Source organism: Gasterosteus aculeatus, chromosome 11, assembly GCF_964276395.1.
Source record: "Gasterosteus aculeatus chromosome 11, fGasAcu3.hap1.1, whole genome shotgun sequence".
Taxonomy (NCBI): Eukaryota; Metazoa; Chordata; class Actinopteri; order Perciformes; family Gasterosteidae; genus Gasterosteus; species Gasterosteus aculeatus.
The window spans coordinates 13906686-13917476 of NC_135699.1; the positions used below are offsets into that span (position 1 = coordinate 13906686).

At 50.6% G+C, this 10791-nt stretch overlaps 1 protein-coding gene across 6 annotated transcripts; it reads right to left on the reverse strand.

Moving 5' to 3' along the window:
* Positions 1-342: 342 nt before the first annotated feature.
* On the reverse strand, positions 343-10516 carry nacc1a (nucleus accumbens associated 1, BEN and BTB (POZ) domain containing a). Of its 6 annotated transcripts, none has more exons than XM_040190186.2 (9): positions 9478-9635; positions 8796-8947; positions 5878-6031; positions 4818-5087; positions 4021-4648; positions 3670-3837; positions 2927-3032; positions 2652-2749; positions 343-1937 (listed from the first exon to the last, which is right to left on the reverse strand). In XM_040190186.2, the coding sequence occupies exons 3-9, from the start codon at positions 6001-6003 to the stop codon at positions 1627-1629; spliced, it is 1707 nt and encodes a 568-aa protein (XP_040046120.2). In that variant the 5' UTR covers positions 6004-6031; positions 8796-8947; positions 9478-9635; the 3' UTR covers positions 343-1626. The 6 variants fall into 6 exon arrangements, with proteins under 6 accessions (XP_040046120.2, XP_040046116.2, XP_077940060.1 ...); XM_040190182.2 differs by having other exon boundaries at positions 3670-3840; positions 9478-9616; XM_078083934.1 differs by lacking the exon at positions 8796-8947 and having other exon boundaries at positions 9478-10516.
* Positions 10517-10791: the final 275 nt, after the last annotated feature.

Here is a 10791-nt window from a genome sequence, read left to right on the forward strand (position 1 = left end):
GCACGCACGCACGCACGCACGCACGCACGCACGCACGCACGCACGCACGCACGCACGCACGCACGCACACACACACACACACACACACACACACACACACACACACACACACACACACACACACACACACACACACACACACACACACACACACACACACACACACACACACACACACACACACACACACACACACACACACACACACACACACACACACACACACACACGGGTAGTACCATCAAATCCATTTTCTTCAAGCAATATTGCCTCCTCATGACATCACTGTACCCACTGGGCATCCGCTTGGTCAATTAGAAGGCACATTCCAATAGGCCATCATTTCTTTTCTGTGGATTTTGCAGTTTTTAGAAAATCAGCAGAGTAGTCACATCAATATAAGCTTTATATTTCTACTAGTCATCTTTGAAAATTGGGGGGAGGGGGGGCAATGTTTCATTGAAGGAGGCAGAAATTGCAGGTTCAAAACCCAACGAGAAATGGATCTCAGAGACAAAAGACAAGCCAGCAAAATACGTCTTATTCCCTCACTGCTAGTGAACAGAAGATGAAATGCTTCAAATCCAGCAGTTCAACTGCTCATTCCATCACGCTGCACTTTCAAATTAAGATAAAAATAAATGGCTATGGGTCTTGTGATAAGACTGCTTTATTAAACTCCTTTTTATGCAAAAATAGCACTTTTCCATATTTGACAAGACCTCTTTCAATAGAAGCAATAGAAGACTGAGATTTTAAAACAATCCCTTTCACTCTCTTTGCTCACACCGTTCTCGGCATGGGCGCTTGTATAAATATAGTTTGTCTTCTAAAAATACGACCATCTTTGATTACCTGTTGCCATTTCAATTTCTCTTTACAATCACCTCAGTAAAAAGCTTTCACCTTCACTCTGGATCACTTTTTCAGTTTATAGACGGAGAAACATGCTAAAAATTTAGAAAAAAGAGACAGATGAAACACATTTGTATAGGACGCTGCACAGTGAAACACTCGGGTGCAATTCTCTGGTCTAGAGAACGATGATGTGGTGAAGAATACCTAGTAGTAAGAGGAAGAAGCGAAGAAGAACGGGTAGTGTTAATGTTTACTAGTGTATCTATTTTAAATTTAGTTCCTTTTTTCCCTTAGGCTGGAATAGAAATTGTCAGGGTTGCATAAGAGAAGAATGCCACTGACACTTTAAATCCAGTACACTCGCCACCTCAACTCCTTGCCCGTCCATCCCACCCTACCTTCCTACTCAGGCTACGCCGCCAACTCACCCCCTCGCCTGCATTTCAGGGAATGTATTTAATATGCAACAGTGGATGCTCTTACACACATTAAAAAGACAAGGGGGGGCAGAGGGCAGTTAGGAGAAGACCCTCTCACTCTCTCCCTTCACGCAACTAAATCCATTGTACAGTCATAAAGCAAAAATAGTTTTCATGTCCTGGTTACATCAGGGTAACATCTGTTCACCCTAGCAGTTATAGTATAGATAGTCAGATGTGAGAGATCAGCGAGGGCCAAAGGGTGTAGAGGCAAGCAGAACTGGGGAATATTGGTGTGTGTGTGTGTGTGTGTGTTTGTCACCATTTCAAACTTCCCCAGACGCAATGTTCAAAATAACGGTCCTCCGTCCCCACCCACGCCTGGTAGCGATTCACCTGAAGAGCCAGCGGACTCCATGCCAGCGCCGCCGGCGGCCTCCAGAGAGGCGGGGTCAAAGGCTGGATCCGCCCCCAGGGTGTCCTCCTCAATCTTGACCCCGTCGGGAAGGAAAGCCGTGTAGGCGTCGCTCTCCGCCATCAGTAGCTTCAGCTTAGGGATCCAACTCTTGCGGACGACGCGCCGGGCGTTGGTGCACATGTCGGCCGCGATGGCGTTCATCTCGCTCTCTTTGAAGGTGGTGGCAAAGTTCTGGCAATAAACTGGCATGGAAAGGGGAGAACCGAAATGATTAGGCCGATTGCACCTACGACCAAGGACTAGCGTCATGGAGCAGACAGGAACAGTGGGCAGGGGAAGTGTTTTTAATGTAAAGTAGGCGAGACACACATTACTTAATGAGCGGTCTGGTACTCATTCAGTCGTGGGGTTTTGTTTTTTTTCAAATGCACTTTTCCACAGAGTACAACCTCACCTACTTGAGAGGATTTAAGCGGCCTCCACCATCAACCCTGTGTTTGTGGGGAGCCTCCTCCTCAAACACAGTGTTGATGGTGCATCTGGTCAAACTGGGATTAAATCCAAAAGATTCTACTGTATATTTAAAAGAAAAATGTCCAACTTTCACAGACACTTTAGCTGATGAATACTGTATACACCTGCCTTAATTGGCGATTCCTTAAATATGTACCCCGTTCAAAGAAATAAATGGGAGTGGTTGTTGCTGTCACCGTGGCTTATTACTTAATGCCAATCACAGGGTGGCGAAGAAAATAATCCCCCGTTTGCACCTTCATCAAGCTAAAAACAAGCGTGTTTTTACGCTTAAATGAAGTAAGACATAACAGCCAATTGTTGGATTAAGCAACAACATGCTTTAATTTAATATGCATGCATCTTAAACATGTAGAAAAATGTGGAAATTGTTTGCACGCTCGTGGGCACACACCCACGGACAGGAAAACATGTGAGCTCACATTTGACCGCATGCAGAACTCTGTTGTCCAGGGGCTTGCGGCTCGGGTCATTGGTGGACGAGCGGATGCCTGTTCCACAGCTGTTGGCCAGAGTATTCCTGATAGATCAAAGAGAAGAATGATTTGCACAGAACAAATAAGAGATTCCAAAAAACGATTTGATATCCCTCTGATGCAAGTATATAAAAAAAATACATCTTTTCCTCCATATTACAAGGTGAGGTTTTGCTTTCTTTACATGAAAGACTTTGCAGAAATAGACTGAAGAAACGAACCTGTCGAAGAAGGCGGCCAGCAGCCTCCTGAGCAGCACCTTGTGTCTGGTGCCTGCGCTCACGTGACAGTTCATCAGCTGGGCTCGCGATATGTACACAGAAGTACCTGCAGAGAATGCACATGGAATGAAAAACCCATAAACAAATGCAGCACCAATCATCATCATCATCATCATCAGTACGCAACGCCATTTACGACTTATTAATTGTCTCTCGGGTTGATCTGTTCATCTCCAGGTTTTATGGGTCACACAGTAATGATAAAGATCTTCACTCTGATTTACGGGAGTTCGTTGTCTGTGTATTTTGTGCCAGGTCGGATTCAGGTCAAACATTGCAGCTGTTGGTTTCACAATGGGTATAATATTATTATTATGGTACGCACATTACAGGTTTACATGTTACAGTACATGTACATGACGCTCATTCTCTCCCTCGTAGTCATGGGACATGTTGAGAGGCAGGTGCCTGTAAGATAACAGGCATCGCCATCGGATGTCCTTGACATAAACAACAACTGTGTGGTCCTGCAACATCATTTGCATACCAGTGCCAAGTCGTTTGAGGACAGTTTCTAATTTAGATGACCGCCATTGGCCTCGTCATGTCCAATTCCTTAAATCCACTGACATTGGTACATGGCGCGTGTCGATTTCATACCATAAGTGTGTCTTTCACCAACACAGTTATGCTATTATAAATAACCACAAGGACGTGCGTCTTTGAGAACACACAAACCGTACCTGAGACCAACTCTAGCTTCTCAGCAGGGTCTCCTTCCTCGTACAGTTTGGGATGACAGCGGTTGCCTATCTGAGCGATGAGCTCCACGGGGAGACATGTGAGGTCTCTGCCCCGCATGCGCCCGCGCGTCTCTGTGTGATCTGGCAGAGCCTCGACGCGCTCACCAGCTGCTGGAGGAAAACAACAGTGCGGAATTAGAATAAACACGTACAGAAAGAAAAGAAACCAGATGATCTATTAAAGCCGTTCAGATAAAACAGCAGATTTCAGCAGTGCCGGTAAGAAACGATCTATGACGCGCGTTCATCCGCGTGCGACTACAACCCACGACTCGGTCTCGCGTCCGTTACCTGCAGCTCCCATGTTGAGCATGCTGTACATGGTGTACATGTTGCAGATTTGCCTGTACTGCTCTTCAGCACATTCATCCGTCGCCTCCTCCTCCTCTTCGTCGTCGTGGTAGCTGATCGGCGAGTCGCTGGCGTAGGTGCTCAGGGTGCCGGGGCTGGCGCCCTCCGACATGCCGAGGCCCGCGCCGGAGCACCCGTTGGTTCCGCCGCCGCCACTGAGCCCGCCGCCGGCCCCTGTGCCCGCCAGGCTGTTCACGTGGGCCCCCATGCCCATGGCCAGTCCGAGCGCCCCGGGGCTCTGGATGGCGCTGGTCCGCACCGCCTCCTGGGAATAACGCGCCGCCTTCCTGGCCCCACCTCCTCCTCCTGCAGAGCCCGTCCCATCTCTGCTGCTGCCACCCTCCCACAGCCGCTTGGCCACCGGGGTGCAGACCACCGAGTAAGGTGCGGCCCCTTCCGGCTGGCTGGAGGGCTGCTCCGTCTTCACCCGGGACACCAGGGGGAGCGGCGTCAGGCAGGAGGCGGGCCGGCCGGCAGCGGCACTGGTCTGCGTCACCGGGCTCTGGGGCTCCGAAGACGGGGCCTCCTCGGCGTGGAGGCCCTGGGAGTCGCAGCTCGGAGAGGAGACCTAGAAATGATTGTGGATCAACTTTGTGTCAACACAGCGATGTAGATAACAGATACGTGTTAGCTTGTAATTAACGTGCTACATTAGTTTTGTTAAGTTGAAAGACTCAAAAGCTTCGTGTCCCTTTTCCCAGATATCATGCTTCAGATACCGTGTTGTTCAGCCGTACCTTCAGGAAGAACTCTGTGCCCTTCTCCATGATCTGTTGGATCTGCAGGAAGCCGGCGGTGTACATGAGCAAGAACTGGTCCCCCACCGTCATGCTAAGACGGCCCGTGTAACAGAAGGACAGAATCTGCTGGAAGCTCTGGGGCTGCACAGCCGACGGGAGCTCCACCACGGTCGGGCTCGCCTCACTGCCGACACCTCCGCCGCTGTTGCTGTTGCTGAAAAGGTCCCGGAAATAAGAACTGCTAGCAGCCAGCACAGCTCGATGGGCCTGGGACGGAAACAGAGAATATTACATTCACACCTCAGGATTTAAAAACAGAGAGAGTTGCTATGAGGACATCGTCGCAAGAGCCACATAAAACTAGTTCACTCAATTGGCTGAATATCATTTTAACAGAGTTCGGGTACAACAACAAAACTGCCTAAATAAAATAGTTACACTAGAGTGCACTGTGAAGTGAATTATAATGTATTATAATTATAATTAGAATTCAGGTCTTTAACATAAATGGAATCCAAAAATATTGATTTGAAGTTCTCCCAAAGAGAAGAGCTCTGTTAGTCTCGGGTTTGGCCAAAAATAAGAGTGAGTAATGGCATCCAGCCAAGACTCGGGGCTATTTAATTAGGGGCAATCTAAGCTATTGTCTTTACAGACAAAGTGGGAAATGGCATGCTAATAAAGCGCTCCAGTTGTCATTCCAAGTAAAGGCAAAAAAGAGTGATTTAACCGATTGCCCTTCAGCTCTATAGGGAGAAATTAGTCAAATCCGTCTGATGTTCATACTGACACGAAAAGCTGCTCTCTGTGAAAAAGTGTATCATCCGGTTAAATGGTCACAAACGACCGCCCCCCCGTTTCCAGGCTGTCCGAACAACGCTTCCTTTCAAGTACATTAGCATTCCACCCTGGACATGAGCGGGCTGCCCGCTGAGCCCCCCGGAGTCATTGTTTACACCCGAGCCACAGCGTCGCCTAATTCAACCGGGGCTTCTTTTTTTAAATTTTTTTAAACAAGTGTGATTTTCCATTTTAAAACACTTGTTCCCGTCAGTACCTTAAAGGCGTGGCCCTTAACCACCACGGAGACATCGCAGTAGAGGCCCTGCAGCCGCTGCTCATTCAGACACTCCAAGACATTGTTTCCAAAGTTTGGGATCGCCATCTGGAGGGTCTGGGCCATGGTGCGCCGACGCACACCGCCAAAGGGTCTGACGGGGAAGGAAAGGAAAAAACAGAAAGAAAATATATTTATTGTTATAAAGGCTGGTTATTAATTCACTTTGCATGCATCGGGTTGTTGCTATTTACGCCATGAGTCAGCGCTTTAATGCTCAACAGGGTTTTGATCCTGGTGGTTTTACGGCCCGCAGCAGGGTGATATTCCCAGATGGGAGAAGCAGGGAATGGCAATTCACCACAATGACAAACACCGCTTCATCCTTTGGTGTAAGACGCAGGAGGCAATGAAAGGAGGAGGCGTGACGTAACGGGGACGTGTTAAGAGACTAAAACAAAGAACAGGTGAGGAGAGTCAAGACGCTTTAGTGCGGGACACTAAAAGGGCCTTTTTCCCCACTTCACACAAGTAACATCTCATGGCCAATGGCGTTTTATTACCACGGAGCTCGATAATTCACAATGAAAAAACTAAAAAAAAAAAAAAAAGGATTCTGTCGTGTCCACTTGACAAAGGCCGCAAATATGTCCTCCCACTGTCTTTTGGCAGGCGAACGGGTTGATATTTGACACAAAATGCAGAGATATTCTACGCCGCGTTACTCCTCCATGGCGCTTTATTTCTGCTCTTCTACGAGCTACAAAACCCTGTGTCCCGAGATAACTGGGCCACACACACACACACACACACATTTGCACACACAACAACAGACTGGCCTAAACAAACACCACAAAGCATTTTTTTTTTCTTCCATTCACTTATCCAAACAGCCAAAGGAAAACATACCCCATTGCCCCGCGCCCTCACGTAGATGTCTACATTATGAATGTCAATATTCAATTAGAGTGAACCCAGGACGGAGGACATGGACCCCGTGTGCGGACTGTTTTACAGCCTGGTTTTTGTGAGAACGCGCATATATAAAGACACCAGATATTTTCTTTTATGCGTTAGAATTTGTATACATGACCTCATTCACACAATCGCAATTGGGAGCGTTCTACTTTACAGTCCGGAGAACCACATGTGTTGGCATTATATGTCCCCCGTTATATGGCCTCTGTACCCACAGCCACCGTATTACCTCGGCAATCACAGCCAAGACAACAGACCCATTGTGCGCCGGGCCTTTTACTGCCCGCAAACCGCCGCTTGAAAGCAGAACACCGTCCATACGGTTTCACGCAGACACACGCGGATGAACGTACAGGCCCAGATGGATCTGCTTTTCCACACGGATGCTTTGACCCGGCGTGCTACGAGGCCACATGCACGCCACCCACACAAGAGGAGACATAACAAACAAAGGCAATCAGTGATACTGGGAGAACAAACTGATTGAAGCCCACCCTGCGAGAGGCATACAACCAACTTTGGTGCCACTGACTGATGAGGGCCGGAGTGAGCCGCCCCATCATATCCAAAGCCTTCCATTTGGGACGTCGCCAGGCTCCGGGGGGAAAAGAGAAATGCTCTCTTTGTCTCCGTCTCACTCAAGCTCCATCTCCCTCATACTAAAACACAGATGCGCACACACAAACTCAAACAAACCCACAAAAGGCACACAGAGTCACACACAGGCATGAGACAATACTGCTTGTTTACAGTTTGGCGAGCCACAGCGAGCACACATGCGTGCACACAGAAGACACACAAACAACACGGAGCTGAGAGCAGGGTGTGTTTGCACAGTTTGCCCCGACGGTGAGAGAGAGAATGTGACTGTGTTTGTGTGTGCATGTGTGTATTTATGCACCGAGGAGGGGCAGCGAGGCCTGCAGAGAGGAGAGGGATCATCTCGGGTCCTTATTGCATTAAACACATATATAAAGTGCAGCGACGTGAACTCACAAAATGCACCCACACTCGTACCACCGGCCTGGAGGGGGAGGGGGGGGGGTAAGTAGGTCATACATACTCACAACATACTTAAAAGTTCTTAGACTTTTTTTTTTTTTTTTTTAATGGTGAGGCTTAAGAACGTTTCGGTCCACATCCAAAGAGCTAATGTCAATGTCATGACATATTTCACAACTTACACCCTGACTGCTTTACAGTTTTACCTTTGGAAAGGGATTACTGTGGAGTCATGGCGATGCGCTCCCCCTCTATAGACATGCCCTGCCCCCCATGTGCACCGTGCCCGCGGATCGATATATGTATATATATATATTATATTATATATACAGGCCCGATGCGTCATTCCTCTTACGTAACAGGGAGATCCGGCATATGGAGCAGCACGGGCATCGAAACGCGTCTGGAACTCCTGGTCTTGGCGCGCCGTGGACACCTTCACGTCCAGACATGTGGGCCGGGGGAGGGAGGAGGGGTGCCAGGTTAATGGGGGGGGGGGGGGGGTGTACCGTGTGCCAGGCTACACGCCGGGAGGGCTCCACGGCCGGCCGGCCGGCTTCGGAGGGGAAGAGGGGTGGCTGGTGGAGGAGGCGGGGGGGGGGGGGCACATGATGGCAATGAGCCTCGGTGATACCCGCGGGTGAGGTGGTGGGAGTTACGTGCAGTGAACGGATATCCACGTGTGTCAATGTGAAACGCAGCCAGCGGCCGACTGCGCGAGCGGCCCCGCCGAGTCCTGCGGCCAAACGCCCCGGCGGCGCCTCGCATCCCCCGCAGCGGGCCTACGCCGAGGCGGCTAACGGCTAAGCTAACAGCACACTTCAACGTTTTTGGGACCGTCCGCCATCCACCTCATGCAGTCCGCCGGGGCGGCACCGCGCCGGGGCATTTCCGCGACGTGGTGCACATTTAAATACGTAAACAGAAAAGACACTTACTGCCCGAGCGGAGGAGGAAGCCGCGCCGCGACGCCCGGTCGTCAAAGCCCCGAAATGCTGCTCACTCAAAGGTTTCGGTGATGGGGGAAATCGCTCCCCCTGCCATTCTCCATTCTACCGACATCAACAGGTCATCCCGGGACACGCAGCAGCTGAGGGCGAGCCAGACGGAACCAGTGCGGCACGGAGGGGAGGGGGGAGAGAGGGGGGGAGAGAAGGGGAGGGGAGGCGAGGGGGGGGGGGGGCACAACAAGGCACAGTTCTTCAGAAACGGCGCTCGCAAGTGTTGCCGTGCTCAAAAAAAAAAAGGAGGAAAAAGAACCCCGACAGTAAACGCGTTTAAAGCCTATTTTAGCCGACACGGACGTAACGATGTAACCTCAGGCGGTGGTTGGGCGCATTTCAGCGGCTAAACAAAAGTTTAGGAGCGCGCAGACCGCGAGCCTTCCCCCGGGTGGCGGCGCCCGTTTGTCCCCAGCGTCAACTGCCCCGTATGGGCGGTTCATCATCATCTGCCCGAATCACCGGACACCGGGGACAGACAGGCCCCCTCTCCCCCTTTCTCTCCCCCCCCCCCCCCCCCCTCTTTCTCTCTCTCTTCTCCTGTTCCCAACGCAGCCGCCGGTAGGAATCCTCAGACCACCCCCGGAAAGATTCCCCCCGCCAGAGGCGAGACACTCACCCCCGCGCCGCGAAGTCGATGCAAGACTCAGAGCGTTGGTTCAAAAGGGGGAGACGCGTCTCTCTCTCTCTCTCTCGCTGTCTCTCTCTCCCCCCCCCCCCTCCTGCTCCTTGCTCCCGGCAGCCACTCAGTGCGAGCGAGCCGCCGATAGCGGAGCCATCGAGCGCGGTGCAGTTTCCCAGGGGATTGCGGAACACAGAGCCACCGATCGCACGGAGCAGAAGCGGAGGATGAGGAGGAGGAGGAGGAGAGGAGAGGAGAAGAGAGGAGGACGAGCGTGACGCGCTCAAGTCGTTCAGTCGCATGACGAGCGCCGGCCTCGTCCTGGGGGAGACCTGGCCTCCCTGCGGCGTGGATGCGTTTGCGCACCGGCACGGCAAAAGCGGCGCAGCCCGGAGGAGGAACCCATCTCCGCATGTGAGGGACGGAATGGGGGGGGGGGGGGGGGGGGGGGGGGGGGGGGGGGGGGGGTAGAGCGTGCGTGTGGCCGTACTCGCGGATGTAAATAGTGAAGGGATAAAGCCGCGCCCGTGTTGCCTGTAAACAAGGGAAGCCTTACGCGCGACACCTGGCAATCACACCTGCACGCACCTGCGTGTCAACTGTCACAGCCTGTATTTACATCTACAGCTGTGTACGTGCATCCACGAAGGATGTCAAGAGTACACATTTCCCCACGTGCGGGTATGCGTTCAAAAAGGGAACGTCTTCAAAATTGCTCACAACATCGCGGATGTCTGGAGGTGACGAGTGGATATTTGAACAGAAAGAACCGGAACCCAAACCTCACTAAACAGGGCGATCAGCCACCGGGAACTGTTCGTGACGTCACTGTCACCGTTTTCTGTGCTTATGTCTGAGAACGCAACACCTTGAGTCAATTCATTTTATCAAGCAGACTCCTTTCAGATTATATTAATTACAATATGAAAGTGTGACCAAAAACGGAGTTTGCAGTCAAATTAGTGATTGTCCCAACCATATTGATCAATTGGTATCTGTTGTCAAATGCTTCCCTTTCAGCTCTAACCGATCCCATTAGTATTTAAGCTGATAAAAGCATGACCAAAGATAAGCAAAGTCATCCCGGATGGAGCCTGTTGGTTCCTGTTCTTTGTAAGTCAGGACGTGGCCTGCCTGCTTGACGTTACCGTGAACTGAAGCAGCTAAAAAAAGCTCAGGCATCATTCAATTGATGACAAAAATGTCCTAAATAACAATACGCCTGTTAGGCTGCAATCATAACCTTTCCTTTCTGCATTAAATTCACAATTTTAAAAGTTATTTTAAAAAGATCACAGAACACAGAAGTTG